The 19,667-nt window shown below is 39.6% G+C and overlaps 3 protein-coding genes across 3 annotated transcripts; 1 reads left to right on the top strand and 2 right to left on the bottom strand.

Annotated features, from left to right (window-relative positions):
• The first annotated feature begins 2 nt into the window (after nucleotides 1-2).
• LOC122665007 (rhodanese-like domain-containing protein 14, chloroplastic) lies at nucleotides 3-18,399 on the top strand. The gene is made up of 9 exons (XM_043861063.1): nucleotides 3-327; nucleotides 447-493; nucleotides 1,238-1,330; nucleotides 1,513-1,651; nucleotides 1,748-1,850; nucleotides 2,929-3,039; nucleotides 10,903-10,910; nucleotides 17,324-17,328; nucleotides 18,387-18,399. The coding sequence occupies exons 1-7, from the start codon at nucleotides 117-119 to the stop codon at nucleotides 10,904-10,906; spliced, it is 708 nt and encodes a 235-aa protein (XP_043716998.1). The 5' UTR covers nucleotides 3-116; the 3' UTR covers nucleotides 10,907-10,910; nucleotides 17,324-17,328; nucleotides 18,387-18,399.
• Nucleotides 4,332-14,102, bottom strand: LOC122665000 (MYG1 protein-like). The gene is given in 8 exon segments (XM_043861051.1): nucleotides 4,332-4,778; nucleotides 5,243-5,314; nucleotides 11,329-11,448; nucleotides 11,623-11,814; nucleotides 13,144-13,242; nucleotides 13,566-13,712; nucleotides 13,798-13,941; nucleotides 13,943-14,102. Coding segments are annotated over 8 exon segments (1,107 nt in total). The 5' UTR covers nucleotides 14,051-14,102; the 3' UTR covers nucleotides 4,332-4,553.
• Nucleotides 17,430-19,180, bottom strand: LOC122664989 (AAA-ATPase At2g46620-like). Its single transcript, XM_043861040.1, has one exon. It carries the CDS (start codon nucleotides 18,990-18,992, stop codon nucleotides 17,499-17,501), a length of 1,494 nt encoding a protein of 497 aa, XP_043716975.1. The 5' UTR covers nucleotides 18,993-19,180; the 3' UTR covers nucleotides 17,430-17,498.
• Nucleotides 19,181-19,667: the final 487 nt, after the last annotated feature.

Raw genomic sequence — 19,667 nt, 5'->3', positions numbered from 1 at the left:
TACAGAGAATTTTCTAGTTTTTATCCGTTTCTTTATTAATTGTAACCATCATTCTCCTCCCTCAACCTTCTATTTCTCTCTCTTTCCGTCTCTGTTCGTCTCTTCAAGTCTGAAGAATGATCGCTCTTCGACTGATCATCACTTCATACCCAGCTCCTCCTTCACATCCCAATTCATCCATCATTCCCTTCTCAACTCCTAAATTTGGTTCTCTTTCCTTGGCAACAGGAGCCCTTTCTCCGTTGGGTGTGAAATTGTTTTCCCACTCCCGATCTACCTCCATTTCGACAATCCGAAGTGCTGCCACCAAGCCCGTGAAATCGCCAGGTACTTGCCGTTTTCGTTAATTTTTCAAAACCAAATGCTTATTACTCTGATTACTGGGAACAATTCGGGTTAAATTTAACCCCTTTCTCTGGAACTTTCTCTCTGGTTCGTGAGAGCAGCTGAAGAAGATTGGAAAATCAAGCGTGAATGTCTACTTCAGAAAAGGGTAATAAACTCCACCTTCTTCTAGCTTTTCTGATAATTTACTCTGTACTTGTACTCATTGGTATCTGAATTAGAGTAGTCTCAAATTTCCAAAAGTGGGCCTTCCAAGTACTGTAGTTAGAACGAAAATGGTGCACGCACGCAAACTTTATAGCTTATTGCTTCATGCAACTTCACAGCTTCTTGTTTCAAATCTCTTACTTACTACTAGCGTGGTTCATCAATCAATTGATATGTTTCATTGAACACATGAAAGATTCTGGATGTTGAATCAATTGCAGCAGCAGTGGGCTCTTTCCAGTATCGCCTGTGTCATGGAAACCATCTTCTTAGTCCTCGTAAATTCAATCACAGAATGAAATTCCTCTGCAGAGAAAACCAGTGGTATATGAGTAATATTACCTGGCCTTCTGCGAGTAGGTTAATTCTAGTTGGATCACTGCATTTCCCACCCATTAGAAAGAGAACTAAGAACACCACTGTTCTATGCATGAAACACGAGCCCTAGCCATTACAAACCCACTCCATTGCTTCTTAAAAAGATGGGGGAACCAAAAAAAGTCTTGAAGTCATGTTCTGTAATTATTATTAACCAGAAAGATACAGAGATTGAAGAAGATTGTATAATCTGCATTAATTACTTGCCCAGATGAGCTGCTAAGAAACTAACAATGGATACCAGTGTCTGGTTGGCTTTACATGTGACATGTTAAAACTTCTTACTGATGAACTATTAACACTGCAGGTACGCAGTGTGGATGTAAAAGAAGCCCTACGTCTTCAGAAAGAAAATAACTTTGTAATCCTTGATGTCCGTCCTGAGGCAGAATTCAAAGAGGTAATTTGAATTCTCTACACTACCACTGGAATTAGGCTAATTACTTCTTAACTTCTCATAGGTCTTTGGCAATTCCATGCAATCAATCAAACATGATATATCATCATACATGAGTTACAGATAGGGAGATCTACTTCTTTTATGTGATTATCTCTTGACTAGCTATTCCTCTTTCTATATAGGGTCATCCACCTGAAGCTATCAATGTCCAAATCTATAGACTCATAAAGGAATGGACAGCCTGGGATATTGCTAGGCGTGCTGCATTTGCATTCTTCGGCATCTTTGCTGGGACAGAAGAAAACCCTGAGTTTATACAAAGTAAGCTGCAGTTTTGTTAGTTCTGTAACAATCTACATTTGTTCCTTACGATTCTGAACTTTTCAGCATAAACTAAATGCTTGTATCTCTGAACAGGTGTGCAGTCAAAATTAGATAAGAACTCAAAAATAATAGTTGCTTGCTCATCAGGAGGAACAATGCGACCAACCCAAAATCTTCCTGAAGGCCAACAATCAAGGTGATTTTCACTCTCACTTTAAATTGTTATGCTTCATTATATAATAGGCTCCATTTCTCAGTGACTCTACTTGACTAAAAAACATGTAAAGACACTGATATTTTCCGAGTCTTTACATATCATATATCTAGATATTTACTTTTTCTTGCTTCTAACTTGTCAAATATGAACAATTTGTTTATATATATATATATATATATGACATGTATACGAACATAGAACTATAGAAATAGGGGAACATTATCTAGAAATCCCCATTTCTAAATGTAACATCAGAATGCTACCCAATTATTTTAAAACTTACCCATGATTCCAAGATTTGGGAGAGATGGAGTTTGAAAGGGGTTGGATAAAGATATTTCGATGGTAGGAGATGATTTTTGAGAAGAATGATGAGGATTTCACATCCAGTGTAGGAAGAGTTACTTTGGTAGTTAAGTGCATCTTATGAAAATAAGTTGATGGTTAATGCAGGGCCCACCAGGAATTTTCTCCTTATTTAACTGCACATGTGTAGCTAGATGATGTAGTAGCTGAGAATAACAAGAAGAATCAATATTTTCCAAATGTTTTTTAATGTTGGTGCAACTTGACATGGGAATCCTCATGCTTTATATTGAAGGGAAAGAACCATTATTGTTTTTGGTCTGAGCTAATTCGATCTTTGTGGTATTCATGAACATAAACATATTGGCAGTTGGAAAATTAACATAGCCCTACTTTGAGTGGTATCAAGAATCAAAGTTCGCCATGGATAACTCTGCATTCTCTGCTATGAATTGATTTTTTTTATCTTCATCACTTTTACTCCAAGCTTGTGCATGGTGTTCCCTTTCAAGTCTTGGTTTTAGGCTGTTGGACATGTTGGTAGTTCCATGTATTTCTGGTGTAATCTTCTCTTTCCCTTGTTATTCTATTCTAGATGAGTTCACTAGCCAGGTTTCCCCTAGAAGTAAACTGTTACAGTAGTGTAAATCCTAATTATTAAATCAACAACATTGCCGTCGTCTTGTCCTGGTTAAGGTCACGTCTTTGCAATGTCATTTAATTAATAACATGTTTACACTGTTTGGTGTAGGTCTCTAATAGCTGCTTACCTGCTCGTTCTCAACGGATATGACAATGTTTTCCACTTGGAAGGAGGTCTATACTCGTGGTTTAAGGAAGGATTACCTACAGTTTCAGAGGAGTGAGACAACTTGATATAAACTCCAGCTTTTGACACAAGTGAGACATTATTTTTCAATTCTCAGCACCAGTCTTCTCATCCGTTGCAAGAGGAAAAGATAGAAGAGGCACCAATCTTTTGTTCACACCCTGAAGCTGTATCCAGTCTAGTGTGATTAGCGGAGGTTGTACCTAAATTGGAGATTTAGTGTTTTTTTGGTGGTTTTGCTGATGCCCGCATTTTATATGATTGATGGAAAACTGTTATCTATGCCCTTTAAGGACCTCCATGCAGTGGACTGCTGCAATACGCTCATACTGGATCCCAATTCCGGCCAATTCGAAGCAACCGATTCTAGGGTTTTTTGGTCACCGGATCCTTGAGTTTTCAGATTTGAAGGCTGATTCTAGGGACCGATTATGGCTGATTCCAATCTGGGATCAATAGATGGGCTGATTTGACCCCTGATTCTGATTCTGATTCTGATTCTAATAATCCTGGATCTGCAAAAAGGGTTATTGGTTGTAACCATCTAACTTGGATCAAATAAGACAATCAACAATTGCATAATCTGATGAGTAATACAATTTTTCGGCCCTTCTTGGTGTAACCAACCATTGATTACACAAAAGAAAGACTCATTCTTCCATTAAAAAATGGCTAATTTCAATGTCCCAAAATATTTTGGGCCTCAAAATTGCACCAAATGAGTCGCATAGACTGAATGGGGGATTCACAAGGTATAGGGTAAATGCTCAATTCACTGACCCACCTGCAACACCCAAACCAAAAATCAACTCAACCGCATATCCATAGCCAACTTCCTAATCTTCCACACACGAAAATATTCTTCAAAGTTCAAACAGTTATGAAAATGGATGATGCATGTTCATGCATCCACACATGAGTAAATGCTCAATTCACCGACCCACCTGCAAGACCCAAACCAAAAATCAACCCAACCGCATATCCATAGCCAACTTCCTAATCTTCCACAAGAAAATATTTCTTCAAAGTTCAAACAATTATGAAAATGGATGATGCATGTTCATGCATCCACACAAGTACTTCAGTCCTGTCACGCTAAGTATTAATTAGTTAGAAGCTCCGACTGCTACAGATTTCTGGATTCTTAACCTATACGGTGAGATAATAGCTGGTATGATTTAATCGCATTGGAAAGTATTGAGCAAAGGTGGATGTGTAGACAAAAATTCAAACTGCCTCTATCAAATCTTTTTTTTAAGTAACCACACATCAGTTTACGAAGACTAACAAATAAATGGGAGTTCTCTGCCGATATGGTAACTTCAAAAAAATGATACATACCTTGTTAATGAACAACATATTCTGTGAAGAGTAAATCTAAAAACCTGAACCAAACCAATGTAGCAGACCAACTTGGTCCTTGGACAGCTGTTTAAATGTGCCAAAAAGGTCAGATTACCATAGAACAGTCGTCATGACATCCAGCTCAAACGGTACGATAATACTTGCTTTCAATACTTAAACGCATGCAGCTCATTCTTCACTGATTAAATCTTCAAAGAAGCTCTAGCCATAGCCAAAGCACCCTCGTAACTTGTGTTGCCTCCAATAAAACCACTCATATGGACAAAAACGCAACCAGAGATACCCGCTTCTTTGGAGAGTTCATCATCCCTTAAACCCCTCCATTGAGAAGGGAGGGGCTTTCGGCTCTCAAATTTATCAGGAGATACTGCCATTGCCTGCACTCGCCAACTTTTGCTCCTTTCATCCTACAGATTGCAATTAAAAAAAATCATAAGCATGGAAGAAAAGTTGCACAGATTGAGGAGAGGAAGTATTATTGCGACCCAGTTTCTCCTCACCCATGGTGAAGAAAGGATCTCCTCACCATGGAGATCTGAACCCTTTAATTACCATGGGGAACGGTATTTTAGACCCTGTAGAATATAGGGTGGGAGATAACGATGACACGGGAGTCCAATCGTAGGATCACATCACCAGTGGAGAGGAGATTCCCTCTTCCACACAGGTGAAGAAAAACATAATCTAAATAAAAATGGGAAACATGATCCAGTTGAGTTTTAAGAACACAGGGATTTCGAGTCATAATGATGATCTTTCCATATGAGAATTAATCTTTCATGATCCATAGTTCAATAGAGAATCGAAAAAGTCATTTCATCCATTAATATTGATGAGTATCAAATTTTCAGATGCAAGATGGCTACAATACCTGATAAATAACATATTTGATTAGAGGATCAATCTTCATCTCTTCCTCAAGCTCAAATAAGTGAAGCTTCCACTGCAAAACATGTTAAATAGAATGAGAACCTTCTGAGCTTGCAGACAAAAACATAAAAGAAAAAATACACAAGAACCAGTTAGGTACATTCTCATGAATCTTCAAAAACCAAAAGCTGCTTTCATTCAAGAAGAATCAAAAGGAGTAAGTCACAAGAAGCAAAAGGTAACACTCAGCCAATAAACACCCACACAATTACCCCTAACTACAGTGAGGCCAACTTGGCGATATGCAAGAAACTGATTAAGATAATTTTACAAATGGTTCTCCATGTGAGCACAGAAAATTCCAGTCCCAATAATGTAGAACAAGAAGCAATAGGTGAAAGGAAAAAGCTCTTTTGCTGGGCGTTCCAATACATTTCATCTAGTTCTTGTCAACTGATGACATGGCAATTCCAAATTCAATCATATAACACCATCCCCGACCCAAAACATATAGGCTTTGTGCCCTCTATTTTCAGCCGTCCATTCATTATTTACCATTTTCTGAAAAACTGGAATCTTCTGTGTGTTTCATCCCTTATTTTACCATGTTGTCAACTCCATTAGGGACCATGAACCCTAAATGTCCATAAAATTTGTGCCCCACCTAATCGACAAGTGGCAGATATTAGGGCCAACCAAGGCGTTGGAGAAGGTCCAAAATCAAGCCGACACCAACAAGGCAGACCAAGGAGCCCGCCTAGGTGACGCCTTGATAACTATGATTAGGGCCATAGAGAAAACGCTTATGTGGTCCATGCAGACAACAGAAGCCCCAAATGAAACTATTGCTATATTTTAAAAAAATGACAAGTAACAGTTCATAGGATTATATTAATATCAAATGATTGTGACTAAATAACAGGAAATAAGTGAAATGCTAATAAATGAACAGTCACTTCATTTTTACAACTTCCAATGAGAAATAACCTGTGGAAAAAATCATACAACATGACCCTGCCACAAGAAACATAACGCATAAAGCTGACAAAAATTGCCTAGAAGAAAGTGTGCATTGTTGGTTCATAAAACTAAAAAGCGAAAAAACATTAGATGTAGCCACTAGCATGAAAATTTAGCCTCAGTTTCTAAAAATTCATGGAATAAGAAGCAAGCTAAAAGGGAAAAATTTTAGTGTGATTAATTTGGTTACAAGTCACAGGACATTCGGTTCAAGAAAGCAGTACTTGACCAAATGTCCCAAACTTGTATTTTAAGGGTTAATTTCCAGCAACAAAATGACAATTATTCCAGGTTTTATCAGTACATGTTACATGGGTTCAGGTATTAGCACCAGGTATGAATATGTTGAAGAGTCGAGGTACGACATGCCTCCAAAACCTTATGATAGTAGGAAAATGTGTGACTTGACAAACAACAACAACAACTCAGCCTTATCCCAACTAAATGGGGTCGGCTACATGGATCCTTGCAAAGGCAAAAGATTAATAAAAAATTTAGAAAGAAAAAGAACAGAACAACAATTAACAACAACAACTCAGCATTATTCCAACTACATAGGTTGGCTACATGAATCTTTGGCCTCCAATCAGCTCTATTCAAGATCATACCTGAAACAAGACCTAAGCTATGCATGTCTTTCCTCACTTCTCCTAGGGTCATTTTAGGCCTGCCCCTAGCTCTTTTAGTACATTCAATCTGAATCAAGTCATTCCTCCAAACTGTAGTATCTGAATTCCTCCATTGAACATGGCCATGCCACCTCAGATGACTTTCTCGTAGCTTATCTTAAATCGGGGCAACTCCCAAATCAGCACTAATATGATGATTCCTTATTTTATCCTTCCTAGTTTTGCCACACATCCATCCCAACATCCTCATCTCTGCTACTCCTATCTTATATACATGACGCTTTTTTACAACTAGCTTATATACATGACGCTTCTTAACTGCCCAACATTCCATACCATACATCATAGCCGGTCGTATGACTGACCTATAAAATATTCCTTCAAGCTTTAAAGGAATCCGTCGATCACACCACACTCCGGATGCACCTCTTCACTTCATTCTACTATAATTCTCTGTGAAACATCATCTTCAATATCACCTTCCCTACTGATGATTAATCTCAGATACCTAAAATAATCACTTTATGGGATCTCCCTCTCATAAACTATCATCCCCTAACTATCCATCCTAGAGTTACTAAAGTTACACACCATATACTCCGTCTTCGTTCTACTTATTTTAAAATCTTTTGATTCCAAGGTTGATCTCCATGACTCCAGCTTGGCGTTAATTCCTGCTTTTGTCTCATCCATCAAAACAATGTCATCAACAAAAATCATGCGCCAACGAATCTCATCTTGGATGTCCCTGGTTAACTCATCCATGATAAGCCCAAACAAACAAGGACTTAAAGCCGATCCTTAATGTAACCCCATTGTAATTGGGAATTCACTACCATGACCCCACACAGTTCTTACAATAGTTACTACACTATCATACATACCTTTAAATATGTCTACATACATACTTGACACTTCTCTTCCCTGGCACATGCCAGATTAAATCTCTAGAGACTGATGCGGATCCAAGATTCAAAACCCGACTCAAATCGCTAACGGCCCACTTAGTTAACAAAAGTCCGAACAATAGACGGGCAATGGAAATCTTGTAATAACCAGAAATTCTAAGGTTTAAATTGGTAGATAAAGAAGAGAGTACCTAATAGGAATTAGCATTTATCTATCAAGGACATACTTGGAAGCAAATAGGGCATGGGACAAAATAGAATTAATGGAGACAGGAGGGGCACTCCAGGGAAAACAAGAAATAAGACAATTAATAGAAGTATTATTGTCAGTAAGGGGGCTATCTTCAACCTCCTGCAACTGAGTCAATGGCGGAAGCTCAGATTTGGTTCCAAAGGAAGAACTCACTCAATTGGCTTCTGTTTACCTTGAGATTTCAATCGAAGAACCATAACCGAAAATCCTTCTGAACCCCACTAATATCAGACCTAAGCAAGCAATATAAGTCAAGTAATGAGGGGCTGAAACAGATCTGGAGAAAGGGTCTTAGACCAGATCTGATTTCTGGTTATTGTTCATGATAGGGAAGTTGAATGGGGCTGAGAAAACTAGTATCTGAATCACCCACGGAAAGGGTTTTCACACCCTAAGTTTCAAACCAAACCAGTATGGGATTTCAAATCAATGGACTCCTCTGTTCGGTTCTGGTTTATCGCTAGTAGCAACAAGGTGATGAAGTTGCAGGAAATAAAAAGAGCAAAGATATAGCCAGGATAAAGAAACAGAAGAAGAGAGGAGAAGAGATTTCAGAGGAGGGGAGAGAGAGGTCACAAGACCTTGTTATCGTACCTATCCAGCACAACTCAAATAAACTTCATTCTCCAATCTGAATCTTACGTGATTACAAACTAATATTTAAATAAGAAAATAAAAGAATCTTAATAGTAATCTAAAACTGAAATTAAACTTGACCCTAACTGGGACTGGGACTTATAAACTCCTAAATAGACTTTATCACTAATCGCCCTTGCATTCTTCACAGTCTTCCTAGCTTCATTTCCGGCAAATTTATACCTTTTTAAATCTTCCACATCCTTAGTACTTTGCCAAGCCTTAAATCTAGCTTTCTTAGTCTTAATGGCTGCTTGGACCTCATCGTCCCACCACCAAGTCTCCCTAGGGGAATAGCGGATTTCTTTCGATTCCCCTAGTATCTCTTTAGCCACCTTCTTAATACGCGTACACATCTCGTTCCACATCAAATTAGTCTCCCTCAAAGTCCCACTTTCCTTGTTTGACCGCTTTGTCAGTAAATGACTTCAAGGAGTCTCCTTTCACGCTCCACTACCTTACCTCAGGGCAAGTAGGCTCACCTATCATATGTAATGAAACACATATCCATGACCACCAATCTATGTTGAGTGGCTAAGCTCTCCCTTGGTATAACTTTACAGTCCTTGCAAAGAAATTTGTTAGACTTTCTAGTTAGGAAGAAATCTATTTGGCTATTATGATGTCCACCTCTATATTAATTTTCTGTCTATACTAGGATCCATGTAGCCAACCCCATTAAGTTGGGATAAGGCTGTGTTGTTGATGTCCACTTTTGTAGGTGACTAAATGCTCTTCTCTCTTATCAAAGTAAGTGTTTACAATGGATAGATCATACGCAACTGCAAAATCCAAAATTGAGATACCCTCCTCATTCCTCTCTCCAAATCCATAACCTCCATGCACGCCTTCATAGCCTCTATGATCTCTCCCAACATGTCCATTCATATCACCCCCTATAGTAATCTTTTCTCCTTGACTAATACCTTGCACTAAACCATCCATGTGTTCCCAAAAAAAATGTGTGATTTAACCAAAAAGTGCAAAACAGAGGCGGTAAATCTTCCTCTTCATAGCCATGACCAAGAGTTCAACTACTGAGTGCATGCAAGACAAATGTACTGTTCCATACATGCGTTGTGTCATGTTGACAAGAATGAATTGTTCAGCAATAAGTGATAGCAGTGGACATGAGAGAGAGAGAGAGAGAGCTGAAATTCCACAATGAAAAGAAATGTCACCTAATAATCCATTTGGGCAACCTGTGTCAATGGTTCTTATTGGTAGAAATTCAAGTGAAAGGATTGATAGTTTCCCAGCTTCTGCCTTTTCCTTTTATAAACTAAGTTAGGGGAAGACTAAAGCAGTGTGGTTATTATTATTTTAAAGAGTTATTTTTATAGACGAGTTGTAATGGTCCTTTCTCCTCTTTAACAGAAGCCACACTGCTTATTCTTCCCCTGCTTAAAAATAAAAATAAGAAGAATAGGATTGATAGTAATTATTTTTTATTTTAAAGAGTTATTTTTATTAGTGGTTTAAACTGAGTTAGGGGAAGAATAAGCAGTATCGTTTGATTTCTCTTTAAAAATAAAAATAATAGTATTCTTCCCTTGGTTTCTTCTCTACTTTGATCTCTGATTGACTGGTTACTAAGTTCTTCTCCTTGCTACAAACATCATATATTTCCCAAGGATTTTCCAAATCATTCAATCCTTCCTACAACTAAAACATTTCAGAAAAATAGATGTATGAGATTAAACACCAGCATATAAATATTCAGACAATTAAAACATTAATAACATAAAACGGATAGATGATGATGTTTCACACAAAGAAGGTGACATAGATGATGATGTTTCACAAAGAATTAAAGTAGGATGGATGAAGTAGAGAGGTGCGACCGGAGTTCTATGTGACTGATACATTCCTTTAAACCTTAAAGGAAAGTTCTACAGGACTATTGTCCAACTGGCTATGATGTATGGGGTGGAATGTTGGACAGTCAAGAAGTAGCCATATAGCGAAGCTATGTGTTGCAAAGATGAGGATGTTAAGATGGATGTGCGACAAAACTAGGAAGAATAAAGTAAGGAACAAAAGTATTAGAGTTGATGTGGGAGTTGCCCCGATCAGTGACAAGCTCTGAGAATATCGCCCGAGGTGGTTTGGCCATGTGCAACAGAGGCCTGGGGATGCCCCAGTAAGGAGAAGTGATCCGACGCCGATTGAAAGAGAGCTAAAAGAACTTGGGGCAGGCCTAAAATGACCAAAGGTGAAGTTGTGAAGTATGACTTGCATAGTCTGGGTCTTGTGCCAAGTATGACCTCAGATAGAGCCTATTGGAGGGCAAGGATCCAAATTATCGACACCATGTAGTTGAGATTTTCTTGAATTCCTGGGCTATCCTCTTTCCTCTTACTTTCATCTTTCATTTTCCATAACTTACCTTTCTTATACCATTTCTTTTTAAGTTTCTCTTACTGTCCTTTCCCTTTTTGAGGACCTCAGTTTTCTCTACTTTATTTTTGAAAGGATCCATGTAGCCAACCCCATTTAGTTGGGATTAGGCTGTGTTGTTGTTGTTGTAATAACATGAAAGGGATAATTCAGAAACATGAAAGACAAATGCTGAACCCGCACAAAGAAGCTAAGCTGCCCTTGCCTCTAAGAAGCAGCATCAAACACACTACTGACTTACAGGGCAAAAACTATTCAATGTCATGATTTCTCCACTGGGGTCAATATCTCTCCTTGCAGCAAGACTCTCCATGACAATCGTTCGAGCTGGTAACCATGACCTCGCATGATATTGAACGTTCTGGGAATAAGAATACAAATTGTTGTTAGGAGGAGAAAAAATATACCCCTTAAGCCTTTCAACCATCAACACTTTAGCTATTTATTGCTTATTTGGGTTAAGAACACACTCTTTTCCAAATCAATTAGCAGGTGATCCGCAAAACAATCTCAATAGAGAAAAACAACAGATAACCTCTAAAAATTCACTGCCTGCCAGATTCATTGCGCGTTTAAAGGCCTCATTTTCCCTTTCAGCTGATTGGTCGGGATCAATCCAGTCCAAATTAAGTTTTCCAATTCTTGAAGACAAGTGGGTATTATTCACAAATCTTGGCGGCTGGTCTGTATCATACTGATTAACCCCATTGTCAATAGCATCAATTGCCTGTGATAAGCAAATAAAATTGTTAAAAGGTAGCTTGTTTTGGCACATCATGAGAAAAACCAACAGAAACAACTAGCTAAACACCCAAAGATGCATATGCCACGCTATAGTGTTAAAAAGGAATCACCGCAGAGAGAGAACAAGGTAGATAATGTTTCAAAGACGCTCATCAGGAGGAAAGGCAACAATATTAGGCATTGAGGCCTAAGCACCATAATTAAAGGTCCCTTTTTTTTCTTTTTCTTTTTTTTTTTTTTTTTTTTTTGGGGGGGAGGGAGGGGGTTGTGGCATGGAGCTTAAAGTTTATGCTTCTTTTTTACCCAAAGACATGAATAAATGAGGCTTAGGCCTCAATTTGTCCTCAAAATAACAATTAATAAAATTTCCATCTTTTTTTCCTGAATTTCCTTTTTTTCTAAGTGTAGATTTATGGGACCATCACTTGGTCGAACAGTAAAAAGGCTCAGGCAGCCAGCATGAAAAGCACTCACTTAGTGTAAAATTGCCAAAGTTCAAGTGTTCTAAAATGTTGTTTCAACTTCCTTTTTTCTTGTATTATTTTAAAAAATTACAAACTTCCGATGGTCACTTCATTAAAATATTCACATCTTGCGAATTGCGACGCCAAGCAAACATTGATTAGACCTCGCCTCACCAAGTAGTTAATGCAACTACATATTTAGTCTTTAAAAGAATTGATGAGGAATGGATAACCAAATTAGTAAAGTAAAATAAAGATTTTAAATAAACTTGGCTCATCCACTTGGATGCTCATTCATCACATAATGTATTTTAACTGATTAATATGCCCTTGAAAATCCCCACAACAATGTTGAACTACTAGTTTAGAAGACAATTTTCAGATTCATGGAATTGCAGGACTGCAAATTGCACTTTGTTTTACTACCAAATCTAAAGAACTTGTTATGGATTACAAATTAAACATCTGACATTAGACGCATTATACTCCTCACACTACTACCCATTCTATCCTCCTGGTGAGATTAAAATAAAAACTTATCTACATAAGATGCATGTCATGATATTTGACTAGAATAAAGCACACAATGAAAAGGCTTCTTCTACGGTTAATTGAAAAATAACAATTTAATCAGGGAGTCAACGAACGCCAACAAAATCTTTAAAGAGCAATGCTAGGAGGACCAGTGCAATTGCACCACCTAGTATCCCCAAATTGCTTGCTTTCGTTTGAGGAACTTCTGATTCCATGCAGTCTTATACAATGACACGGTCCGCCAAAATAGCTCATCCTAAGGTCCCCAGACGTTTCCCAATATTGAATGAACCTCTGAAGAGAGAGAGTTTTACCTCCATAAAGCTTTTATAGATAGCTAGAAACAACCGATGTACATCTGGGTGTCCTTCATCAGCTTGAAGCTCCTTTGCAATTATCTCCTTCCCAAAATGCTATAATAAGAAAACGGACATCAAACTGTGAAAAGGAAGACCTGAGGTTGCAATGATATTAATTGTACCGAGAATACTTGGAATCTTAGATGTGTTAAATAATGACAGGAAGCTACACTGCACTCTTAAGACTTGAAAGAGTCCAAACCCAACGTAATTTAAGAGGATAAATGCTTTGGATACTAAGCTAGAATGGATCGTGGTTGGATTATGAACTATGCAGAAATAAACCATTAAGCCTTAGGCCTTAGCCAGACCCACCCCATTCCCTGACCAACATTATGTGTATTAAGTAAAAAAGACTGACAGAAAAGTTGGATTACCTTATACACAAGTCCAGCACTACTGAGCTTGGTAGTGAAGCCATGACCAAAAACTTCATCAAAACCCTTCTGGTGATGATCATAACGGTCCCGGCTCGGATCGTAGACGCCTCCAACATCAAGCACCGCATCAAGCGTTTCCAACATCTATAGCACCAATTTAGTCAACCAATAACCCAAGACACGAGAAATTTTCTAAAATTGGGGGTAAACAAAGTTCGTTAAAGTATACCTGAGAATCTCGGGTTCGTACTATTTCTGCAGAGGAAAACTTATCGGTGAGACGAATCATGAAACAGCCAAGAGCTTCATCACAGTGGAAACTACCATTGTGAGTTCCAACTCTCTTCGGAGAAGTACTGACAGGAGAACCAGCGGGAGAAAGCAGAAACCCTGGGATTACTCAGAGTCGCCATGAGAGGAGCGACACCGCTGTATTTTTGGATGAGTAAAAGCTTCCTGCTCAGTCCACTAATCGACAACATAACCTGCCTGCCTATAGGCCTCTTTGGCTAATGGATTCGAAAAGGCCCGGGCGGCCTTCTTGAAGGCCATGGCCAGCCGAATAATTTCATGCGGGCATTTCATCAGATTCTCAACCCTAGCCCAGCCCACAAGATGCGGTTCCAGGCCGGCGTGGGTGGAAATTGGTTGGGCCAGATCGGACTAAGGTTAACCCAACTGCCCAACCATTTCTTGGGGATGTAACAAAATGATACCGCACTACCCCGAGTTCAAATAACCATCGTTTTGGGGATTTTATGGAAAACATTCAAATTATCCCACCCATTTTTCCTATCCCATTTTTTCCCACAAAACAAACAAGCCTTTAGGGGAAATGGTGAAATGACTGCCCCTCCCCTAGTGAAATTAAAAATCCTTCCCTTGTTGGACGCCCCTATGCGCTCTCATTGGTCCCCACGCTAGTGCATGGGCCATGCAGCCGGGCAGTGATCCCCCTCCCCTTTTTATTATTTTTTTTACAAAAAAAAATTCTATGAGCCGTCAGGGGAGGATACACTAGAGCCTCTTTGTCTATGTCTGTACTTCTCATATGAAATGACCTCGCTCTCTCTTATGTACATTATTGTTTTATCGAATCTAAAGAGGGCAAAAGAGGTCCTTTCATGTTTCATGGAAATCACTTGCAAACCATGCAAAAACATCAAAATCATATGGTTTGTAGATTCTCAGTAGAACTAAGGCTCACCTTTTTGAGTTTTGAATTCTTTAGTTGAGATTTGATATTATTCTAAGAAACTACTCGGGTTTAAACTATGCATTAACAGAATAGATTTCGGATCTAAAAATATTCTAAAACTCAACATTTTATTTTCTCGCTTTAAAATGCATTCTAGACCCATAGTCTATTCCGTGAGTGCATCCAAACATTGATTAAAACTTTCAATTAGTATGTACAAAGAAATGAGGATATTATGCTTCTCTTTCACTTTTTCTGGTTTTTTGAATTAAACAAGGTTCCTAAATGCTCTTGGTAGAAACCCATCTCCACACGTTCATTACTTTTTGTCATGTGGATAGCGTATGTAGTTATTATAACTATTGGATGGAGAGGTTATGCACTCTTCCATAGCTTGGATTTTCAAAGCTCTGTTTTTGTCACATGGCAAATTCTAGTAAGATTGAAATTTTAATCTAAGCAAGGACCTAAGGGTGTGCATTTTTGCCAAGTTTAGGTCCAATTTGAACTGCAATACTGTAATTATTGGCATTTAAAATGGGTATGTAAGAACCAAGACTACTCTTTTTCTTAATTTTGGTTTCCTCATCAATTTAGTTCTCTCTACATGTGTGTTGGGGAGGTTGGGCCGCGGAAAGAGCGTGTGGATATTACATTTTCCCATTCCTTGTTGCTCTCCCTCCCCCCATAAATTACTTTGGACAGGCATGTCTAGTGAGCAAACATGGTGAACAGTCAACACACATAGTTATCAGGATACACAATTATGTCAACCATAAAGTGGAATTGAGCCAAATTGTCATAAACCACATTGACAAGGCCTTCCTAGCTAAGGAATATGCAATTTTATTCACCTTCCTAAAAATATACCTGCAAACTTATAATCAACAAAATAATTGGACAAGTGTAAAATAACCCCAATCATAGGTTGCAGTAATACAGGAACGATATTAGTTGCTTTTGAGACGTATGACCAGAGTTCCTTGCAGTTTGTTTCCACAATAATTTGCTCCATGCAATTTGACAGTGCTTCTAATATTCCACTTCGAATAGCCAAAGCTTCACCTAGTAAAATGCAGGTAAAAGATGCTGGTTCAGATTTCACAAAATAGATCTGGCCACAAAATAGATCTAGACCAAATGATCTCTAATCACAGCCCTAAAACCCCCACCCTTTATTACCATCTTGACTTCACGCAACATTGATGTTTAAATTATAGAAAAGGAGGGCGGGGGTGTGGTAGGCTACCTCACGCGCGGCTTGTTAAAGTAGTTCAACACATTTTTATCTGTAGAAGAGATTGTGGCACCATCCGAGGTATTTTTGTGAGTCCTCTAAATTGGGGACTTAACTCCTCTAAGGTTCCCTATCCGGTCAGGTTCGTAGGTTCCTCTCATAAGGGATTGGAAATGATGACCTCACCCCTTGCCCGAATACACTACCCGGATGGGGTGAGGTCGTCATTTTCACCCTCCCTATGAGAGGAACCTATGAACCTGACCGGGCAGGGAACCTGAGAGTAGGGTTGTAAACGGATCGAATTTGGCTCGGATAGTGCTATATCCACATCCGATTAGCTTTCAGACGGATTCGGATAGTGCTAAACAGATACGGATACGGATCGGATATTTTATCCGTTTATATGTAAATATAGCTTTTCAGATAGCTATAGCCTATCCGTATTTGCATCCATTTAGCTTTCGGACGGATTCGAATAATGCTAAATGAATACGAAAACGGATTTCAGCTATTCATTTACACCCCAGCTTGAGAGAAGAAAAATTCATAAATAGGATGACGGGTCCAGACTCCAGACATGTCTCTCAACTTGACTTCCCCTGGGGTTATCAGATACTCGTGTTATAGCCACTAGAGGTAGTTGGGCTTGCAAGAATTTAAGTGTGCCTTTTGAGCTGTTGTGATGACTTTAAGGGGGTCCATGTTTTCCGAGAAAATTTTAATTCATTCCGTGCATACCACATGTCTGTACCATGCAATGTACAAAAGCCAGAGCACTCCCGATTTTTCTAAGATGGTTGATCCCAACCTAGAATCCATGCGAATAGTCTCCCGTTGTGTTATTCCGATGATGGGAAAGAGAACACCCAAACCATACAATTTTAATAAAAGAGCAATTTAACAATATATGCGATGGGGTTTCCACACCTTCGACACATCTCAGACAAGGAATTAATAGGTACCTATCTGTGTAGAAAGACTGTCATTCTCTGGTATAGTTTCACAGGAATGATGCATGAGAAATGTGGAATGAATGGATTTGCACAAATTGGAATGAAATGGGAAACTGAGACATTAATGTGCATCTTTTGAATATCTCCTTATATATTGTACATTACTGAAAGAAATAAAAATGATTATTTACAAGCAGCAACACCTTTTCTAAACTATTTTATCATCATCATCATCTTTTTTTCCTTTTTTTTTTTAGCTTAAATATATAACTATTTAAAAGGCATCCCTGAAAAATTAGAGAGAGAGCACGAGTTTTCAGAAATTTTTTTGAAGGAGCCGGAGCCCGTGTATTCCAACATTTAGGTTGGGTTTGGTATGAATTCTGGGAATATATTTTAGGTCTAGAACAGAATTGGGTTTTCAAAATACATTCTGGACCTGAAATGTATTCCGAGAAATGAAAACCAAACAAACCTGGGGGCAACATATCGTAAGCGCCGGTACCGACTCGTCGGAATTGCACGCCGTCGTCATATGGTCACCCTTCCTTCTTCTCCCCCAAACCCAGATCCAACGGCCCCGATTTTCTATTGCTCTTCATCCTCAACAGACTGTACAATTTCCTGAACTCTCTCACAGTGTGGACGCTTTCCCTGCAAATAATCCCACCACCGCCGCCACCGGTGCCGCCGCCTGGATCCCCAGCCTCGTCAGCCAATCGTCCGTTCCCCGACGTACTTTCGCTCAATCGCTGCCCTTGCTTCCCGGGACCCTTTCTTCCATCACCGTGGGTTTGGAGCGCATTGATCACGGATTTCAGTGCCCGACTGGGTGAGCTCCGGTTCACGATCATGATCTCTCCGATCTCTGCCGGGCTCAGAGTCGCTCCGCCCTGAAAAATCTCCTCCACCTGAGGGAAAAGCTTGTGATCCTTCACCCCTAAGTAACTGTTCGCTAGAGTCTTGAACGCAGGGAAATCGCAGAGAGGAAAGTGTATGTGAACGTCGATTCTTCCCGGTCTAAGGATGGCGGGGTCGATGTGATCTTTACTGGTCATGGTGAATACCATCACCCGCTCTTCCCCACAACATGAGAATATCCCATCCATGAAGTTCAGAACCCCGGATAAACTAACCGCCGACGATTTCTCGCCCAGGAACCGATCGAGATCCTCTATGACTATAACAGATCTGCTTGTAGTTTGTAAGAGAAGCATCTTCAGATCCGAATCGTCGGAAGCTTTAGAAAGATCGACGTCGTACACGTCGTAACAGAGGAATTTGGCCATGGCGGCCACAAAGCTCGATTTTCCGGTACCCGACGGCCCGTACAGCAGGTAGCTCCGCTTCCAGACGCGGCCGAGCCGATGGTAGTACTGTTTGGATTTGAGAAACGACTCAAGATCAGACTTAATTTTGTTCTTGAGATCAGAATCCATGGCGACGGTGTCGAGGGTGGACGGGTGGCTGAAGGGCACGGATTTCCATCTTCCGCCGCCGTTGCAATGCTCTGTTTCGGCGTTCGTGTAGAGCTTGACTTCCTTCTTCCTCTGTTCAATCTCGTCGGTGACGGAGTGGATGTGTTGCAGATAAGGACGGATGATCCGACGCTTATCTCTCTTTTTTATCTTCAGGACTAACGTACGAGAAATGTTGGTTCCGTCGCTGCTCGTTTCGTTCTTCCAAGAGACTCTCGCCCCAAGGAACGTGTCGAGGACTGTTTGGTTGGTATCGAGCTGTAAGACGATGTCGTTCGTTTTCCTTCCTGCGAAGAGGTTCGCGAAATCCGAGTCTTCGATGGAAGCCAAGGAGCTCAGGTACGTGGAAACTTTTCTATACAGCTGGTTCTCTTGGAAACTCTGGTTGAATTCGGGAACTTTGTAGAACTGATATACGTGAAACCGATCGTCAATCGATCTCCACCATTTCTTCAGGAGAAAGGAGAGAGTCGTAGCCCTTAGGAACAGTCGGAAGACCACCACGAAGACACCGGCTACCACAAGAAGAAGAGAAACCGTGTTGCTCGGGAGCATGATTCCGATAGCCGGAATCCGAATTGGTATCGCAGAGTCGGAAGAGGAGAAGCTTAATTTACTGGATACTACATGAAACGATGAGAGTAGCCCAGGAATTCGTTCGTCTCCACGACAGTTCTGAACCTTCAGATTCTAATTCGTTCACGAAAATCTATGAAATTCGACAACATATAGTGACACAGAAGAGAGGTTCGAGATTGAGAGAGATAGATGTAAGAATGAAAGTTTCATGGAGGAACAAACGATGAAACCCTTATAATGGAGTTCGTGAGAATGAAAGTTCTTGAAGCAAAATTCAATGAGTCAATGGCGGAGAACGAGAAGAGAAGTAGTAATTATTTTCAAAAAAAGCTGAAACGCGAGAGTGATTCAACTTTCAAATTTCAATTGGGAAAAGGAAGGAAGTGAAGCTGCGAGCCTGCGACCTCTTCCGCTCATCTTTTATTGCTGGAATCTTTTTGAGACTACTAATAATAAAGTCTAACCGCGAATTTATTTGGACTCGCAGGCTTCTGCCAAACAAATGCGACTGTACGCGGAATTACTTCACCGAAATACAGTTGGGATTTGATCGGATACTTAGTATTATTACAGTAACTTATGATTAATAAATCAATATCTGGTTTTATTTTCCGTTCTATTCTCCGAGAAAGAATATTCTTTCCTATTTGG

This window comes from Telopea speciosissima, chromosome 1 (genome assembly GCF_018873765.1).
Source record: "Telopea speciosissima isolate NSW1024214 ecotype Mountain lineage chromosome 1, Tspe_v1, whole genome shotgun sequence".
In the NCBI taxonomy this organism is placed as follows: domain Eukaryota; kingdom Viridiplantae; phylum Streptophyta; class Magnoliopsida; order Proteales; family Proteaceae; genus Telopea; species Telopea speciosissima.
The sequence above is the reverse complement of the archived record's forward strand: the minus strand, read 5'-3'. Positions and strand labels throughout refer to the sequence as shown.

Excerpts from the sequence above, each read along its gene's own strand:
- LOC122665007 (XM_043861063.1), top strand. The coding sequence starts at position 117 with ATGATCGCTCTTCGACTGATCATCACTTCATACCCAGCTCCTCCTTCA. Across the intron at positions 494-1,237 it reads AATGTCTACTTCAGAAAAGG|GTACGCAGTGTGGATGTAAA; the intron begins GTAATAAACTCC and ends TTAACACTGCAG. Across the intron at positions 1,331-1,512 it reads CTGAGGCAGAATTCAAAGAG|GGTCATCCACCTGAAGCTAT; the intron begins GTAATTTGAATT and ends CTTTCTATATAG.
- LOC122664989 (XM_043861040.1), bottom strand. The coding sequence starts at position 18,992 with ATGCTCCCGAGCAACACGGTTTCTCTTCTTCTTGTGGTAGCCGGTGTC.